Here is a 21210-nt window from a genome sequence, read left to right as displayed (position 1 = left end):
CTTTGTGTTGCGATCATTTCCATCGTGGTGCAGAACTCAAAAGCGTGATCCAGTTGACATAGAGGTAACAGTAACTGTAAACTTTGATATGACCATGATGGTTTTAATGCTTAATTTTGATTACGTTTAATGACACGACTTTGAACATTCTGAAAATCCAATCATATATACTTAGTCGGCCTCAGATAACCTTTAACAATTTGGTGCACAATTTTCGTGCTTTTTACACCCATTATGTCCATAAAATTTTTTTAATCTTACAACTTCCTGTCAACTCTCTAATTCATAACTCTAAACTTTTGTCTGTTTGCTTATTTTGTCTTTTTATAGTACACTACAGGTTTTTTTTAATTAAAGGAGTATTTCGAGATCCTAGCATCCTCTTTTTATGACATTTTTCACGAAAAAAGCTTATTCCCAAAATTTCAATTTAATACCGATTTTGTGTTTGCGAGTTATGCATGATTATGTGTATTACACTGCTCCATAGGCCACTGTTTGACGATATTTTTACTAAACGAATTAATCTGCCCAAGACATTTTTGGTACATAAACATTTTTTGAGAAAAGTGGGGGGGGGGGGATGAGGCTGTGGATCACGAAATGCCCTTTAAAAAGACACAGTTCACGGATCAGGTGTGGGCCTATAGTAATATGTTCTAACTTTCCATATCTAATCTACTATACACTGATCTTACAATAAATTAGTGATTTGAGGCATAATGATACCAACATCCTGACCCTGGCTTATATATAACTCGTCAGCAAGGAACTCGTTGAAATACAAGCTTTTACAATCAATACCACTATTATAGGCCTATTCAAATACCATGCAGATATAGCATTGACCCAATTAGGGTTCCAATTAAGATAAGCAAACATTACTGGGTAGACAGAGTAGATAACAGGAACAAAGTTTTTGAGTTGGCAGTGTTCAAAAGTAGAATTCATAGTCATTTATCAAATAATATAGGTCCTAAAAACTTTATTTGTGAATGGATTTTTATCGTTGACAAAACAAAATGTATGTTTAATATATTCATTATTTTATTTATAACAATTTTCTTACTTTTCATCCATAAATAACCACAGAGCATTATCGGTTTACAAAATAACTGTTTATGTTCAGATTGCCAATCAGTCATATTATCAGTAAAGCTGATAAGAGGTCAAATTCAGACTTTGCTCATATTTACATTGTTGTAGTCAAAAACAGGTACTTTGTCTGGTAGTCCCTGGCAATCCAGTCTGCATGTGGCTAAGTCGCAAACATACACGACAGAAACCGGCTGTGAAGGAGCCTATATGCACGTAAACAACTTTCTAGTATAATAAAATCCGTTTTTTGAGTATAATAAAGAAAGTCATGCATTGGCAACATGAAGGAAATACCTATTGCCAACTTGGTAAAATGCATACTCGTAGCCCAATCTTGTACATCATAGCACCCAGTTTGGGTTTGTGGTTTCGAAATATTGCAAATAAACATTAGTTCTTTCAAATATGAAACGCTAAACCCCAAATATAGAATACAAACAATCATCATATTCAAGATATTTGGAAAGATATAGCAAACTTTCCATGATAGAGATTCGACCCAAGATAAATTACACCTAAATTAAGTGCCAGTTCAGTATTAACCCCGCATGGCGGGAAAAATAAGGCTGAAATTGAATTTTTTTTCGCGCGCTACGCGCTCGACTCAAATATCCTCATAAAATCTAAGCTCGCCTCCCTTTAACAATGTTTAAATTGTAATGCTCCCACCGCTACTGCCGATCTTATACTAAAGCGAAACTTGAACACTTAAGTGCACATGCCCTCGCGGTGAGTTGGGGCCTCCAAATGTTGGCCTGGCCTCCAAAAAGGTAAATCCGGCCCTGAAACTACCTAAAACATCTTAGGAAATGTTGTTTACCATCACAAACAGGTCTGGAGTTCAATTCCAGGCAAGTATGTCCGGAGTTTTTATCTGGTTTATCTACCTATGCATGTTAATTTCATGTTTAATTGTGTTAGTGTGTGATGTGTTTTTCTTCAAACTGTGATAGGATGGCATGGTGTAGTGAGTCCGAGATTATTAAAATCAAATTGATTGAACAAGATATCTTTTATATAAAAAACATGTACAACTTTTCACAGCAGTTGCAGAAGGCGCATCTGAATTGTGGATTGGTTTAAATGATAAATCCGGAACCTTACAATGGGAAGACGGCAGTGCTGTAAGTATAATACTTATTATAATAATTATCATTAATAATGACAGTACAGCGCAGACAGGGACCAGATTAATAAAACTAATTTTTATATCTAACCTATTCTGCACTGCATTTTGGGTTTCAGGCCACATATCATGATATAGAGGCCTTGCATGTGACCGGGCATGTGACGTATCATCCCGTAAATATGGCGGACTACTCAAATGCATTCAACAAAAGCATGATTGCAATCTACCGTGACAGTTCGTCTCACACACATAACCCTGCACTGCGATCTATACCTCTATACTAGACTTCTCCATAGTCCACTCCCGGGGGCACTCCCACTTTGGAGGTGACGCGTATGTAGGGCTGTTAAGACCCCCTTTTTCAGCGTCGCTCTCACCCAAAGACCCCATATTTTGTTACGAACACATGTTCTGTCACCCATTTGATCTGTCACCCAAAGACCCTTATTTTTCAATTTGAACAGCAACTTTCATTTATCACTGATTTTGTTACCTATTTTTGAAAAAACAAAGAAATTTGAAGCCTTTTTGAACTAAAAATTCGATTTTCGAGGTTTTTTGACGCTGTTTTTTGTCATGTTCTCACCCAATGACCCCATATTTTTTACATTTTGCTCTCACCGAATGCCCCTTACTGCGAAAGTGCCAGCCCTACACCTATATCCATTTCATATTGAAGTGCCCCCCCCGGAGTCCACTTGCCATTGTGCATACTCTGGGTATTACGTTTACAGTCCATTTATAGATTTTCCTGATTTTTTCACTCACCATACTACCTTTGTTTGCTTGAGTGGACTACTTTAATACTTTATTGCGGTTATAATGCTTAATACTTGGGGAGCTAAATCCCATATTTTGCTCGCAAGTGACATGTTGAGTTATAAAAAGTTGGCTTATCTAGGTGTTTTCTATGGCTCATGGGCAATAACGTCTGGGTGGCCAACTAAATCAATCCTCTACAGGGGGTCCCAGCCTGGGGTCAAAAGTCAGTTTTTCTCCGGGATCTCCGGTTTCCCCCTGCTTTCAAAATCGCCTGGTGGGTGATAAGTGTACATCGACATCTAAAGCCTCCTTTATAGACCTCTTTGTTCGAAACAATGGTACCAATTTTATGAATAGCCTGTTGGCAAATGAAATCGGCATTAAAGGGACAATGCGTTACGTAATCTATTATTTCTCCTTCGATATCAATTATCCTTGCAAATTAGCATCGAACCTCCAGCCAATGTTCCTTGCCATGCTAGTTACGAAGCAAGGTCACAAAAGCAGCCACTCCCTCAATAGTCGTCATTTCAGTGATTGACAGTGAGTTTCAATGACGTAGTGCAAATACGGCACTGGCCATCTTGTCAGGTGCGTATTTATAAAAGCGCATTTATAAATATAGGCCCAACCCGAAGTACACTTATGAATATTATTATTATTATTATTATTATTATTATTATTATTATTATTATTATTATTATTATTATTATTATTATTATTATTATTATTATTTATTATTATTGTTATTATTATCTATTGATGATTTAAATCCTCCGAGCACCAACTACAGCGTATGCGGCGCTTTGTGTTGGCGCGGAAGTTAAACTCTCACTTTGGAGCTATTGCTACATGGACGTACGTGCTTGCATAGGTTGTAATTTCTTTAGCTACTACAGAAGATCTGTTTCAGTAAAATCGGTGGTCTATGACTAGCGCAGATATGGAAAATTGTGTAAAGTAGTCCTAAAATAGCTCGGGCCACTTTATGTTGCAAAAGTGACTGAATTGAGTTGAATCATGAATCATCTGGTCGGTGCTTGCTTTTACAATGGAGGATTTTAAAGTGGTATTTTGATTTATGATTTTAAAATAAATATCATATTTTTTATTTACTAATGTCAATTAAGTGAAAGAAAAACATGAAAAACCTTTTGCTTTTGTTTTGCGGTCTTTGACGACAAGCATACGTGTTCGTGTTCATTTTACGCGGGACAAATCTGATGTGCAAAATTAATAAAATGTTGCACAACTCGAGCGATTATGTAAAATCGAGAATAGCGTTTGAGCCTGAACCAGGAAAGACACGAAGGAAAGTTTTTCTGTTAGCCAAGATATTGCTGATTCTACAGCATATTACATTTACGCCATGACCGCTCTTATATATTTTTTTCTGAAAAGCAAAGATGCAATTGAATACATGAATACAAAAGCCACCTAAGTCCATGGGAAGTGATTTTGAGAGAAAAACCTGTGTATCATTTTAATTCCTTCAGTTAGATTTACCTGGTCAATATGGTAAGTTTTACGTGCAAATGAGTGGATTAACCTGTATTAGGTATGACGATTAGCATTTCAGGGACTTCGTGGGGTTCATTTTAAATTTTGGACTTGGGTGGTTTTTTGAATCATATACAAAGACAACAATGTTAGAATGAGATTACCACTAGTAAGATAATACAAAATAAAGCACACAGGTATGTATAATGTTGATAAGCATTCTGCCAAGTAATATAAACCACACACTTTCCTTTATTAAACCCATTTTTTTTTCAAAAGTCACTCTCTAGCAATGAATGTGTTACAAGTGGACTTTTATACATACTGGATTTCAATCAATGTGTTACAAGACTTAAATCATGGAATTGGGTGATTCTTTCATACATGCTATTTTTCACATGCTCAATAGACACAGAGGATGAATTTGAGTTGTTCTTTCATACATATGACAGGCCTATGTATAGCAATAATTTCCCATGCTTAACTCAAATTGGCCAAAGTATGGACTTGGGTGGCTTTTGTATTCATATATTCAATTGCTAACCATGAATGTAGATTTTAAGCCATGCAATTAAGCTTGACATGCGCGAAAATGTCAACTCGGTTTTTTTTTCTGGACGAATAAGTTAATTGAGCATAGCGTATGAGCCCGAACTAGTAAAGAAACCAAGTAAAGTTTTTCTTTCAGCCAGCCAAGATGTTGCTGATTCCACTGCACATAACATTGATGCCATGATCTCTTTTTTTTCTGAGAAGCGAAATTACAATCGTATAATTTTTATTTTTACACTCTGTAGATGGCGAGTATGATTGGCAGTGTGTGTCAAAGTCCCGGGAAAAGGTCCTGCTTAAATCAAGCGAAGTCCTGCTCAAAAAAGAAACGTATATGGAGGGTTAATCGTTTTTTGCCTACTAAAATTAATCATGATGTAATAATTTACATATTTAAATGGACCTGGCTTGTGATTGGTCGCCCAGATCTAATGATGATTAAAATCCTCCGAGCACGTGCCATCACCACTAACAACATCGTATGCAACTAATAATCTGTGTAATTTGCGGCGCTTTATTTTGGCGCGAAAGTTAAACTCTTACTTGGAGCTAATTGGTACATGGCGAGTATGATTGGCAGTGTGTGTCAAAGTCCCGGGGCAAAGTCCTGCTTAAAATCCAAAGGACATAGTTGCTCTAAGGGCATAATAATTGAGGAAGTCAAGAACAACAATCTGAATGCTGCAGTAATATACATCGATTTCAAGAAGGCATTTGATATCATCCACCTTGGGAAAATGCTTGACATAATGAGAGCATACGGAGTCCCTGAGAGCCTACTGCCTGCCATAGGATACATATACCAACATACTATAGCTCATGTCACATCACCTGATTGTGTCACCAAGGATTTTGAGATGCAAGCTGGAGTTCTGCAGGAAGACACTCTGGCACCATTCCTCTTTATGGAAGGCAATGAAAAGCGACTTGGTTCACTCTTGAGCCCAGGAAAAGCAGGCGAATAGGCCCGCGCACAATCACAGATCCCTAGAAGGATTACATAAGATGTTGGCAGATGATACGGGATTAACAGGACCAGACATCAAAATTTGTATGCTGGATAGAGCAGTTTGCAGAGCCATTATGGGAGTCCGATTACAATAGTCGACCTAAGCAAGCAAGCAAGCAAGATAACATACATATACTTTACTTTACTGAAACTAATTGTATAAACCGTTCTTAAAATACTTCCATCATGATTAATAAAGTAACGTATTTTTTATTTATCAAAAGTGGGCTAGTCTAGCCACATGCAGATAACAAAGCCTATACTTTAATACTTTTTAGATATAGATATTGTTAGGTTTCATTATACTAATATTTATAATTCAATGGACTAGGGTTGATATTTTGCGATGATATACTTTCCACAGTTTGTTGCTAAATGCTGTTTCTTTCTCTTTGTAGCTTGATTTTACAGCTTGGGCTGCAACAAGCCCGCACGCACCAGGTAACAACTGTGCTTACTTAAGATCAGACGGAGTTTGGTACGATACGGACTGTACCACCACCCCCACATACGGATACATCTGCAAACAACCACGAGGTAAGTCGTTTTAAAAATATACCGCATAATGTGCCAGGATCTAATGCAATTTTAATTGATTAATCGAAATTATTGTACTTCATCTAATCATGCTATTTAATGAACAATAAAATTTTCCTGATATCAAATAAATCAGTTCTCAGAATGAAATGAAATGTCTCAAAGCCCATGGCAGTTTCAAAAACGAATGCGGAATGACGTTGTTTTAATTTTGAATTAATTTAAAAAAAATGTGCGAGTATCGAATCAAGTAAATTTTCTTCAAAAGAAAAAAAGAAATAAAAAGAAATAGAAAAAACGAACGCGCGCTGACACGCGAGGCAAAAAACCATGTCGAGTTTTTGCCTAACTTCGAGTTTCACACTATATATCCGTTTGTATGTCAACAGACTAGTCTGTCTAGTTTCACACGTTATATATCGAGTTTATGCCTTTATAATATCGCGTTTTACTGAGATGTCTGAAGTCCAGTTTACCACGTTATACGTATCGAGTGGCAACAGTAACAGCACCTGATCGATTTCTGGAAAAAATATGATTGTGAGGAAAAAGTGTCGCTGAGGGTTGAGTAACGGTTTGTGGCTATTGCCGTCAAAGTCTTGGCGTCATTTCTACTCGAAGTTATTTTGTCTACAAATCGATAGATAGTGCTGAATAAACACATCTACAGCTTCAATATCGATTTTTGTGCGATTTTATTTGGAACTATTTTCTTTGCACCAGCTTTCTATGTCTGGTGAATTCACCTGTCATGTTCACTTCGTAGTCTCAACCAAGACCGCCGATTTTACAAGGGGAACGTACATTTTTACATGCGCGAACGACTAGTCACTATGACGTCACTCTCTCGAGCAAGCGAATCGGGCCATAGTGTGTTTAATTGGGCGCGCACTCCGCGTACTATGCGAAGCGATTTCGGACACGTTCATTCTTCTTGCGGGTTGATGTATTTTTCACATGTTAAAATTTTAGTGACAATTTTGTTATATAAATAGCAAAAATCAGGGGATGTTTTTCTTGTGTATGAAATATGTTAATAACTCCGTATTGTTGCTAGAGAAATTGTACACAATAACCCAGCAAACACAAAACGTTTTCGACATCATTCGCAAAAGGGTATAAAAGGTTTTCAGAAAACGTTTAAATGTTGGGTTATATAAAGGGTATATTAAGGGTATAAAACGTTTTTATAACATTAAAAAAGATTTGTTGATAATCTACTGGCAGCAAACACACAATATTTGACAGAAAACGTTTAAATGTCGGGTTATATAAAGGGTATAAAAACATTTTAATAACATTCCAAAAACATTTTTGAAAACTTGATACAAAACATTCTAAGCTGAATGTTATTTTGAGGTTGAAAAAATATTTTGCGAAATATGCTTGCCCAAACTATTTGCAGTAACGTTTTAAGAACGTTTCCATGACCTTTATATAACCCGACATTTAAATGTTATTAAAATGTTTTGAAAAAAAAACATTTTTAGAACATTTTTGTGTTTGCTGGGTGCAAATATTTTCACATGTTATTAAAGTGTTGACAAAATATTTGGCAAAAATGTTTGCAAAAATAGTTTACAATAACATTTTTGTAAACATTTAAAACATATTTTTGTAGTGTGTTTTCATACAAAACGTTTTAAAACGTTTTAAAACGTTTTCATGACCTTCATATAACCCGACAATTTAATGTTATTAAAACGTTTTTACTTAAACCAAAAGCCAAAATATAACTTATTTAAAACGTTTTTAAAACGTTTTTGTGTTTGCTGGGAATCCACTTATACTGAGATGTTGATGCGTCTAATGCATTCCCCCCTTGTGCATTTACACATCAACATCTCAGTACGCGTGCAGCATTTTAAACAATCACTCCCAACAAGTAATACGCAGTTATACCTATAACTATTTGCCACAATGTTGATTAAGGTTTTACTTGACATTTGTTCTCTTTGTGTTTTAATTAGACTTATATCGCAGGAATGTTCCACTGCTTCGTTTTCCAATGGAAGAGATAACTGTTTTTGAAAATGTTATTTCGGTACCAGTTGAAATCGCTCTGTATTGGGAAGGACTGGGTACGATTGTGCCACCAAGCTCACCAAACTCTTTTCCAACTTGCTATAGATTTGGTAAGCCGTTTCTATTTTGTTTATTTCGTTACGTTCACTGGGGTTCGCTATAGTCAATGCATAAACACACACCCACACGACACACGAAAGCATCCCCATACACTCACCCACACCCCCTCTATAGGCGAATCCAACGAGCCAAGTCATGGTCAGGATTTGGTCGGACATCTTTGGGTAGCCGCTAGCACCAACCTGGTGTTTTGAGCGTCCAATTGTGCAAATAAAAGCCGCCTAACACCTAGAGAAGATGCAAGGACGAGGGGGGTTAATAGAATAATAATAGAGATAATTCCGCAGGTAATCCCATCGCATCTATTCATACACAGTACTTTTGTTCGCAAGTACATCAATGCATAGATTAATAGTTAATCCGATTATTATGTATTGAGGTGTAAAACGGGCGATGGAATGCAGTTTAAAATTTCCGCCAAGGCCGAATTATTTCACATTTTGAGTGCATTGTAGCCGACGGCTACCTGCGGCTACCCAACTAAAGGCTGCTAGTCAGTTGTACTTGTAGGAATGCGTGAATTTAGATTCGTCTATACACGAACAAGAAAACAGAAACAAACACACTTACGCCGCTCACCACCAACAAAATATACAAACAATCCTTACTCCAGAACCCCAACACGTCATCCCCGTGCGCACATATGTGACTGGACGCGACGAATCAGCCGTAAAGTCAACCCCGGTCAATTTTGTTTTATTTCGTGTTTAGAAAATATATACCATAAGCTTTAAAATGGTATATCATTTGACTAAAAACGATATCCAAAAGCGGGGTTATGATTTGTTGAACTCTGAACCTTTGACAAAATTGTATTTTTATCGGTTCTACATGTGTCTCTTTTTCTACATTTCTGGTAATAAATATCCAACAGTCATAATTGGCGGTCATTTCAAATCATCCCCAAGTCAACGAGGTTCAGAAATATCCTCTCATTGTTCATTGTTGATTATACATACCTAGATAAAATACAATGCTTTGTTATCTACCACTTGAACAGGATTTAGCCAAAGCAAACAAAGACAAGAACTATTCTATAGAAATAGGTAGAAGCGTATTATCCTCTTCAGCAGTAGTATTATTGATTGATTTATACAGCGTTTGATAAGATACTTGTCGCAACGAATTGATACACCTATGAATACGACCTTCACATACATTATACACTTTAACTCAGAATACAATTTGCCGAGTTTACGGCTGATTCGCCGCGTCCACTCACATACACTTTCCAACAACAGCAGCACACACGTTTTTGAATGAAATAGTCAAAATAATACAAAATGCGAATGAAGAAAAGTATTATAGACTAATGATCACCAGTACCAGATTTGTAAATACTATAGCGATAATGTGGCGGTTTGTAAATGGAGCGATTGAAAAATTGCGGTATTCACTTCTATGTTGGAGTGATATTACAGAAGACTAATATTAAACTAATAATAAAATTGTAAAATGTCAGATCGCCGATTCCGAGATTATGTCGAGCTTGTTGTCCTGATATGGCAGTGACGTCAACACGTTGAAGCACCTGTTCTTGCGCGCATCTACGCTGCGTCTTTAACAGTGGCGTGCGAAAAGGGGGCAAGAGGGCCCGTACCCCACCCCATTTTTGTCATTCAGTCGGGGGAGACCCCTCCCCCACTTTTGAAAACCTGCGGACGCTACTGATCTTTAAGCGCCTGCGTGTGTATACCACCGCTTTGAGCGAACGTTAACGATTTGATGCGGCGCCCAATGAAATGCGAACTGACGTCACTGCCACATCAGGGTGAAAAATGTCACGAAGCCATAGGGATATGGAAGGGAGAAAATAAATCCAAAGTCATCAGACAAAAATGAGACATTGAACTTTTTAACAATAATTTATTATCTTATTGATAATACAGTAAGAAAATACCTTTTGCTGGTTCAGTTCTTTTAAGCACAGTAAGATATACTATTGTTGAAGTAGTGCCTTAATCATGTTAAAATGAGCAGTATCAGTTTCTCTTATGCGAGAAATATGGTTCTTAAGTAGAATGTGTAATTTAAGGTAGCTGTGTACTCTCAGACATGCATGTAGTAAAAGTGCCATAACTTCGTAATTATTCACGCAAGACATATAAAAGTATACATTTTTATAAAGGCAAGACATCAATGAATCTCAATATAAATACAGATTTAGTGTAAAACCAACAATTATGAAGAAAATCACAAAAAAGTGAATTTTTGGCAATTTTTGTTCGGTACATCATGTTTGTTTTGTTTTTTCTTAATCTTGAGGCACCATTCCAAAAACGTTTTTTTAAATTTTTTTCATAATGGCCTTATTTTTTGAGATATTGACCATATAAGGCATCAATATGAACTTTTTAAAATTCACAAACGCCTATTTGCACAAAATGATGCCTAAAATCGGAAATAGAACAAAATATAAAAAAAAAGAAAACCGTTTCTTAAGTCGTTCATGCTTTTTATGATGAGCATAATTGCTTACCTATAATAGATGCTGTATTTATTGAGTTATCGTGTACCTAAATCGTCATTTTACCGAGAAAATGAACATTGAAATAAAGGCCGTTGAAGTTTAAAGTGGTCACATTTTGCACTTTGATCGAAGCTCACAGGAGAATGCGACATTTCTCGTTTTTCTACCTTAAATTACGTGAACATCGGGTAAATCCACAGCCCCTTGAGAAGTTTGGGTGAAATCTATTCATATCTTGATGTTTAAATCGGGGGAAAGAACTTGAAAAAAATATCAGCTAAAACGGAGCCATTTGACCGCTAGGTTTTTGTGAAATTAGTGCTTCCGTGGTGCTTCCATAAGATGCACCGCGCATGCAGATAAGCGTTGCGTATGCGTAGCGTATCTGTGCGTTAACAAATTGCGAGACTACAAAACGCGATGCGTTGTTGCGCGCGTGTACCCCGATAGTACAACAAAGATTTTCTTTCCTTTTGAATTGCGAAAACGAGTGAAATAGTGAAATAAAATCCATAAATAGAGCAGTTGGAATTAACAAATCTGGATTTTTTTCCTTGTATTTATAAAAAACATAACAAGGTAAATATATTTCAAAAAAGCTCAATTTCGTGAAAGAAACAATGTCTTGAGTACACAGCCACGTTAAGTTGAGTTGTTTTCTATTATACTATACTATGATCAGCTCTTAATAGGCGGAAATTATTCGGTTTTTGTTACTGCGTGAGTCAATAAAGTTCCAACTTACGCACGCGTAGATTCACAAAAGCACGCGTCATTCACGCACAACACAAAGCGCAGTTCGCGTAGGTGCTGCGCCTAGCTGTGTGTACGCCATTCTGTATCAATCCACGATGTTATGAGTCCCGCCGATTAAGAGCTGATCAGAGTATAGTAATAATGATAATACTGTACAGGGTTCCCATTCCCTTGGAAAAACCTGAAAAATCGATTTGACTTTTCCAAACCTGGAAAACTCGTGGAATTTGAAAAATCAGCAAACAATCATGGAAAACTCATGGAATTTGAGTGGCCCAAAGCAAAATTTCTTATGGAATTTGGGCAATTTCTCCTGCAAATATCATGGAATTTTGTTTCCCCAAAATGGGAAACTAATTAACTTTCCCCCGTTTTTTTTCTCTTTTTTCTGAGATTGTCGGGGTGGGGTAGGGGGTTGGAGGGGGCGCCCCCTGCCCCCGGCAGCTGCGGCACCGTTCTCGACTTCAAAATGTTTTCAATGTCTTTGAGTAAAATTCTCAATTTTGCAAATTATTATTTAGTCGTTATGGTATATTATCCTTTAGCGTACAATATAGGGATTTCGAAATCGATCCCAGGAATAGAGTTAGAGCACACGTCAAAGATGGGATATATTAATTTGACTACCTTTGTAGGAACTTGTCACCAGATTTTTCGCTAAATGACTGATTTTCAGATTATATACCACTCAACAGTTCATGTCTACTTCTTAGAAAAAGACACTTCTCAAAGGTGTAATATAAATCGCATTTTACGCACTCGGTCATTCGCCCATGCCCTCAGTCTGTTCGCAGACCATTTTGACATTTAATAGCCCTTTTCTTCAAGAAATCAAGAAATGTGAACGAATATCACCGGGGCGGGGTCTTTCTGCAACCTTTGAAAATGTTGGGACATTCCAGATTGAGTGCGCTTTTCAAATTGGCCGCCAAAATTCCACAACGTGTGTGATTTAGATATCATAATGCTAACAACATATCCTATTCATAACACGGTGTATATTTTCATATTTTGACAGGTTTTTTCTTCTTCCTATGTATGTTTTATGTGCAAAAGTTCCGCGCAATCTCCGCGCAATTTGCTGATTTTTCCGCACAATTTGATATTTTTTCCGCGCAAATCTTTTGTCCCTGGAACTTATCCCCGCCCCACTAACGTTAGCAGTATTGCTCCAATTATAGCTAATTCTTATTTCACTTACGCTTCATTCCGTGATAGATGTAACCACTATCGCTGGTTCTGCCGTGACTGGAAACGATTTCATGGAAGTTATGGAAACATTCTCTCACACCCCTAATCAGCCAGCTACGTTTGAAGCATGTGATGATGGAAGGGCCGAATGCTATGAAATAAATATCCCAATAACAGATGATTTCGTGAGTGAAAACATTGAGAATTTCACCGTTCAGTTTTTAAACGTCATTGGATTAGATGTCGCGCAACTGAGCTACAATCCATATCAAATTAATATACAAGATGATGGTAAGTACTACCAGTTCACAATATTTCATTCAATTTTATGGCTCTTTTTTTCAATTGTTGGAAAATGAGTATATACCAGTACTTCATGCGATTACAAGTCCAGAAGTAAATTAAATATTCAATTGCATTTTGGAAATAAAACGAGAAAGTACATTTGAGGGTGGTTTGAATTTCATCTTTTGGGCAAAACGGTGAAACTCATGATATAATGGGTCCAATGGGTCTCATATGTTGACCATTGCCTTCCAATGTTAGTGAACCTGAAATAAGTTAGTGTTTGATTAGTGTTTTCATTTTGTGCCTGGGCATAGTTGTCTTTTTCAAAAAGATCAGTTTTCTTTCCAAGAACAAAATCATTTGGTGTATATGATGTCCGAGCCAAATTGAGGTGACATAATTTGGTTATGTTGGTCCAAAATAGTTCTGTCTTGGTTTTTAACACAATATGACTGATTTTGGTATCAACTTGAAATTGAAGCTGAAAGTATTATGTTATCTAAAACTCATTAAATATGATCACTTTTTGTAGGGCCAGGATCGGATAACATTTCGGTTCATTCATATTATGTTGCACACAAAAGTCGATGTCAATCATGTCAATCAATAGTATTATAAATACGTACTTTTAAATGTAACTCAATATTGCATAAGATTAATTATTGTTACAATGTGACATAATTCCAAACCTGGTTTTGTTTTTAACGTGGGGTATATTGAACGTAAATGTCAAATTTTGTGGTACACGTCCAGAATATTACTCACGTTTTATACATTTCATCTTTCTTGCGGGATATTCCGGACTTGAAACTGACATTTAATTTATTATATCAGTACGTGAACTTATTCAAGAGAAGAGTCATTGAACTTGATTGAACAATCTGATTTATTTTTGTGTTTATAGATGGTTGCTTCGAACTGGTTCGAAATGTGTATACAGTGATTGAACCAAGTTCTAGTCCACTGATTCACAAATGGATCAACATAACTGTTGTATTCAGAGCATTAGAGGGCGAATTACCAACGACTGCCGCTGGATCTATTAGTAAGTACATCTAAAGAGGTAGCAACATCTGGAGAAGCCTTCTTCAAGATCAGGACTAAAAATTAGTACACTATTTTGTAACATGCGCAGTACCCAACTTTAGCAAATCAAATATCGAGCTATTGCAAAACACAACATGTTTGTCAGGACCATATGAAAATATTTGACTACATAAACGAATCTCCAAAATTTGAAGGCCCAAAAGCACCGCGAGAAAGGCATATGCACTCATGTGGCCAAGTTTTTATATATTTTATTAGGACATTTGCGCGCGCGAAAAATGTCAATTTGAGACTATTTTAGCCCGAATTGAAACTAATTTTGCTATATAATAGGCTAGTGTGCGCGAAACGTGCAAAATTTTGCAATTTTTGTATGCTATTTTGGCCCAAAACATGGTGCTTTTCGTCTAAAATGGAAGATGCACACTGCACAGGGCAATTTTTTGGGCCCCTAAAATCTGGCCCTATGGTAAATCTGGCCCTGCATCTACGCACAGTTTCCACCTCGATATACCAAAGTACACAAACAAAAGTCAAAACCTCAAGTGTTCCTTACAATATTTTTCAAATTTTATGTCATTAAATGAAAGAGCACACTTATATTATCCATATACTAGCGTCATTAGAATGAGCAATGGCCAATTCGCTTTAAATTGCAAATCTTGTGCAAAAGTAACTGATTTCGCCTGTTTTGTCATACGGTTGTAAATACAATGAACTTTGACTTTGCTAAAGAGCGCTTACAAATTAATATGAGGAGTGGCGCATGGGGGCATCCTCCGGCGCATCCACAGTAAGGTTCAAGTGTCGTAAAGAATATGCAATATTTCAACTCTTTTTCAGTAAAAAGAAGGTAGAAGACAACATAATAATTATTATGAAAAAAATGGACACCCATCTTCTATTCGTTTCATTCACTTCCTCTTTCAGGATTGAGCACGCTTCCAATCGACGCTACAGCAGCAGCTGATTATGAGGTTTATACTAATCACCTCGTCGAGTTCGGACCTGGTGTCAGATCTGTTAATGTACCTGTAGGGATTACAGACGATAGGGTAACAGAACTTAACGAGACTTTCAGAGTGGTTCTTTCTGGGCCTTCTGGGAACTTCCAACTTTGTGATACTATTACTGAAGCTGTCGTTACTATAGTGGACAATGACCGTAAGTGTGTAAAGTGTGCTGAGGCTCAGTGTCATAATGGTAATAGGGCCTCCTTGTTTATGTCACTGCATGAACATTTACAAGACAGAACATGTTGGGGGCTCTCAAACTGTTAAGCACCTCATGTTTTGAAGGGGTTAAAATCTAACTATTTTTGTCCAAATCTAACTTTTTTTGTTTGTTTGGCTTTTTATTTTATATTTATTTTACGGGGGAATCCTTAAATTTTCTATGCGGCTTTTAACCTTGACTAGTCATTCCCCAACAGTGAATTTCATATTTTCTAAAAGATTACAGGTTCAATCACATCACTTAATAGTTTTCTGCAACCTCTATCTAGTGATGATGCGTCAAAAATAACAAAAACCATATTGGTGATGAATAACTACACAAAATTAATAATATTATTCCAATAAAACCATACTCGGTAGAGAGTTACATGTAAGCATATGTCACCTGAAGAACCTTAGTAGGCATCCGAATTACTTGTTAAGATAGACCTAAATTGTAGATAGTTTTGTCTTTCTATGAAATGGCGAAAATTTCCAACATGATTCTGATTTAGGGTTTGTCATTCATCTGGTTATTTTTTCTAGATACATGCTCTATCTCCCGTCCAAGTTTCAGCGCATTGGAATCTCAAGGGACTCTCGAGGTGACCGTTACTTGCGAGAAACTTCTTGAAGATGGAACATCTATTGGTAAGAATAATTCATCTCGAGTACGAGGGTGGTCAATAAGATTGCGCAACCATTATGCATCTCCACTGAAGGTTGACTTTGATGACAGGATAGGCTATACAAATTTGTACCTTTGTCTTTTCAAACATATGTATTTTTGAGATGTTGAATACTTGATTACGTAATGCCATTAGCATAAACACAATAGCATTCCGATATCATGGACATTTATGGTTAAAATAGTGGAGAAAATAATGAGCCAAATTAATAAGATTTTGTTACATAATTCCAAATATTTCGAGATTCAAGTGTGAAATCTGGCACGGTTTGACACTGTATTCTTTTTAGACACCTCCTTTTTTTAATATCTGCAACCCTGATTGGTGGAAAAAAAGTCTTCAATCTCCCGCTAATTTCCAGCCATGCCAGCATGTCTCTGTTGTTCAATTGCTTAGAGCGTCCTGCAAGTATTACGAAGGTCGCCGGTTCAATTCCGGCCAGATACACTGTTTTTTTAAATGTATGTGCGCTGGCTGCTCTGGGTAAAGATTAAATGTGTTCATCCTATCAACCCCGATTTCATCATATGATTTCGTGTACTTGTTATAATTATGCAGTTCTAATACCTTCCGATAGGAATGTGACAAACATCATTCGAACCTAATACCTAGTATTACCCAATATTACGAAAGTCGCCAGCTCGAATCCAACCAGATACACTGTATTTATTGTCAACGTAGATTAGGGGCGAAAGTGCTTCAACTAAAGCATGCACATTGTATCTTTTTTCAAATATCGAACAATATTAAACTTGACATTGCATAATGCTTTTACAGGACTTAGTGCTCAAGGAATAACTGCCTTGGCTGGCTCAGATTACCAGTTACGAAATACGTGGGTGATTTTCGATGGTACCACCCTGACGGGAACCTTTATCATTGATATCTTTGATGACGCCATCCTCGAAGATGCAGAGACCTTTAGGCTTCATCTACTTAATGGTGATGGTGTGATTATTGGCGATAGTAATGAAGCCACTGTAACCCTCATAGATAATGATGGTACGTAGGGGTGAATGGAGGTGGGGGTGAACGTAGGTAGGGGTGTATTATGTTCGCATATAATATGCATATGGATTCAATGATTGCCGTACTGTACAAAAATTGGACACAAATTATTTCATATGTAACAGCAATTTTGCATTCAGAGTATTATTGGGCCTTCGGTATATAAAGCTTAATAGACCTACGACCTTATTATTTTCCCTATTTCGGCCACCGTGGTATCTTGTGATAAAACTTGAGAAATCAACTGATGCCATTCAGTTATACACCAAGTTCGTGGCACAGGATCGGATCGCGCTCGAAATGTCTATCCTAATTTTTAATGTTTTGAGCTATTATATTTCATTTCTCAACAGCAAGTTTGTCATTGGAGTTTCCTTCGTATTCCTTCAGTGAAGGCGGAGACACACAAACAATGACCGTAGTGGTAGAGCGAGACGGATATCGCCAACAAGCTAGTTCTGTTTGTAAGTATAGAAATGTCATAATTATAGGTTAATGAATGCGTTTCACTTGTTGGGAGTGAAATTGTACAAAATAATACACGCGTACACATGTTGATGCGTCTAATGCACGATCCCCGAAGGTGGGAGTACATTTGACACATCAACGTATCAGTACAAGTGCATTATTTTGTACAATTTCTTGAGCAAGAAGTGATACGCATTTATTGAACCAATTTCATACACGAGAAAAATGTTCATGGTTGATCCTTTACCAATTCTAGACATTGGTGGTATCTTAATAAATAAAGATGGTGCTTCTTGTTTATATTTGTATAATTCACGACTCCATAAAGAGTAGGTTTGAACTTTCAAAATGTCCCAGGAAAGGCGGGCCCAACAAATATGACATTTTATAATGTGTTTTCACTAACAATTGTAACAATTCATCTCACTTAATAAAACAGTTTTGAAGATATGATCTCCAATTTATAAATTTTGCAATCATTTTGACTTTAAATCGCACCACACTGGTTGATTGTGTGCGTACAATTATGATTTCAATAATCTGGTAAATTCAATTAATTTAAAAATGTGATGTACTTATAGCATATACCAAAATTGAATGATCAAACAGATTGATTGATTGATTGATTTGATTTTATTCGAGATTTTGTTTCTTTGTAAATGTAATCAGGGATTCGTAGCAGAATTGAAGATACGGACAATGCTATACCTGCTGATGCCAGTGATTTCACCGCGATTAACCAGGAAGTCAATTTTGAACCCGGTGATGTAGAAAAACAAGTTCAAATTAACCTCATTGATGATAGTATACGCGAAGCATTGATCGAAAGCTTTTTGGTTGAACTGTACAATCCTACAAATGGTGTTATAGTGGATCCAGACACAGCTGAAATTTTTATATATGATGATGATGGTAAGCGAATTAGGCACAACATCAATATAGGGATCAGGAAATGATTCTAAAATGTGTCGCTTTTCTAAATGCATAATTTTAATATTCAAAATGTATTGAACGAAAACACAATTGGTAACACCCGTAATATACACACTTTTTGTTTCTGTGGGAAACGAATGACAGAGAATATCTTATTGACATGCATAATTATGACTTCACTTCTGCTTTGAGTGAGGTTCCGTTTAACTAACATTTACCATAATTTATAATTATGTTCTTTACCTAAAAGCTTCAGAGGAAGAGCAGAGGTTCTTCTACTTGGACAACGACAAGTATGAAGTATTGGAATCTGAGGGTGACGTACAGGTGACCGTGTTAAGGACAGACGCACAATACGCTGGATCTGTCAGTGAGTGGCTCAAACTATTTTTTTTTAAATTGTATTTAATTTTTGTTACATGTATTAATACCATACAGGTATAATTTATAACTACATTTTCCATTATCCTGTCTTGTACGGGAGCGACTTTAATAAAGATAAGGATATTAATTAAAGGGTAAAAAGTTACGCATACCCACATTCAGCACATAAACACCCCACAATCAACCACCCACAACACCCTGCCTTCCCCACAGCAGATTAATTCATTGCTTAATAATACTTTAATTTGTTACTTATTTCTCAGTACTATCTACTGGTTACTTTTCTACTCCTGGTGACGCCAGGGCATCTGAGGATTACATTCAGCTCAATGAGAAACTAGAATTTGCACCTGGAGAGACGTCAAAGTTAGCAACCATTCAAATCATCGGAGACGACAATGTCATTGAAGGCCCCAAACAATTCCACGTAGATTTGTTCTTCCCACTTGGTGGAAAGATTAGAACACCAGAATCAGCAATAATTTGTATTATTGATGATGATGGTAAGTACTATAAAACACGCATCCGGAACAGGTACTGAACGAATAGAGCGCGGGCAACTATGCCTCCTTTCGGCCTTAATTTGGTTCTATATGCCTACTTAAAATAATGTGCTATGTGGCAAAGATGCACAACAACTCTACTACTATTCTCATTCTTTAAAGGCGATTTTGACAATAAACAGGATAATAACAAAAAACCACTTTGAAATTTAATGTTTTTGTTCTATGAACATGAACATATACCAAAAGTATACTAAAATATACTTGTTGGAACTACAAATTGCGTCAATTAAAAAGTATATATACCAAATTATTCCTCTAGTGATAAGGATTCAGAAAAAAGTACAGTTTGTCATATCTATGATGTACCGTTCTCAAGTTATAAGCAGAAAGGTCAACGGTCATATTTTGGGCTACACGTGGGTCAAGTTCGAAAATGCTCCGATCTCCTTAAAAATGGTCTCAATTTGTTCGTTCTCGAAAAACACTCCAAATGAAAAATAGTTTGCCACATCTTGGATGTTTTGTTACCTAGGTACATATTCATATTTTTCATATTCATATTTATTTCCATAAAAATCATATGGAGGAAAAGGCTGGAAGACCAAAAAGGCCTGAAAGTTAGCCTTTCCCTAAAATCAAATGAAATTAGCCAAAAAAAAAACCAAAAAAAAACCTTTACCAAACATAACCAAAAGACAAGACAAGGGACGGGGACGTGCTCACGGAAATGATTAATTATATTGAGAAATACGGGTTTTTTTTTAATTCATTGCAGAAATGTTTGACAGATTTTGAAGCTCTCAGATTTTTATCTAAAGAATTCCAAAGAATGGGACCTCTAGTGCAAATTTTCTTTAATGAATTATGTTCAAAACATAAAAATTAATTGAGACTATTTTAGTTAAAATCAGATAATTTTTAGTTTTCGACCTTGGGGAGCCCAACATTTAACTCAAGAACCGTAGATCACAGATGTGGCAATAATGTGGTATAGCTTTAAAATGATTGGAGCAATTTTGAAATTTGACCCCTGTATGACCTTTTCCCGCCAAAACTACATTTACACCAAGTATATGTACAGACTTGACATTTAATATGGAATATTTTTCACAAAATTCCAAGACTGGTGTGGACGTAGTCTGCATAGACCGCACGTGCTAAATATTAATTGGGGTATGTCGGGAGATGTTGTAAAATAATTGTTTGATAGAAAATGTGCTTTCCATATGTTTACATTATGGTGCTCATAATGTTGCAAATTTGCCTAAATTGGCGGATTTAGGGAGACTGAATTTGAGCTTTGTGGGGAACACAATTTTGGACTTTATGCAACACGGTTCTGTTATTATGAAATTTATAGGGGTTTGAGGTGATATTTCTTAAACTTCGTCAGCAACTGGCATTCATCACAGCTGAAATAAACATACAATGTACCAAGTTTTTGAACAGGGGAGGAGCTTAAAAATAGGGCTCTTAAAAGCTCTACGTACTCAGAAAGTTTGAATGGCCCCTGGGGTCAAATAT

The 21210-nt window shown here is 36.5% G+C and overlaps 1 protein-coding gene across 2 annotated transcripts in view; it reads left to right on the top strand.

Annotated features, from left to right (window-relative positions):
* Window positions 1-21210, top strand: part of LOC140155948 (uncharacterized) — a 54438-nt gene that overhangs the window by 28872 nt on the left and 4356 nt on the right. Inside the window, exons 16-27 of one of the 2 annotated variants that reach the window (XM_072178982.1) lie at window positions 2146-2222; window positions 6449-6587; window positions 8558-8722; window positions 13177-13440; window positions 14342-14482; window positions 15415-15648; window positions 16245-16349; window positions 17165-17389; window positions 17749-17859; window positions 18533-18775; window positions 19047-19166; window positions 19444-19683. In XM_072178982.1, the coding sequence (XP_072035083.1) occupies window positions 2146-2222; window positions 6449-6587; window positions 8558-8722; window positions 13177-13440; window positions 14342-14482; window positions 15415-15648; window positions 16245-16349; window positions 17165-17389; window positions 17749-17859; window positions 18533-18775; window positions 19047-19166; window positions 19444-19683 (2064 nt within the window). Of the gene's footprint in view, window positions 1-2142; window positions 2223-6448; window positions 6588-8557; window positions 8723-13176; window positions 13441-14341; window positions 14483-15414; window positions 15649-16244; window positions 16350-17164; window positions 17390-17748; window positions 17860-18532; window positions 18776-19046; window positions 19167-19443; window positions 19684-21210 lie in introns of both variants that reach the window. The other variant, XM_072178980.1, reaches the window with a different exon arrangement.

The sequence above is a fragment of the Amphiura filiformis genome, chromosome 6 (genome assembly GCF_039555335.1).
Source record: "Amphiura filiformis chromosome 6, Afil_fr2py, whole genome shotgun sequence".
Taxonomy (NCBI): domain Eukaryota; kingdom Metazoa; phylum Echinodermata; class Ophiuroidea; order Amphilepidida; family Amphiuridae; genus Amphiura; species Amphiura filiformis.
This window is presented reverse-complemented; position numbering and strand designations above follow the sequence as displayed.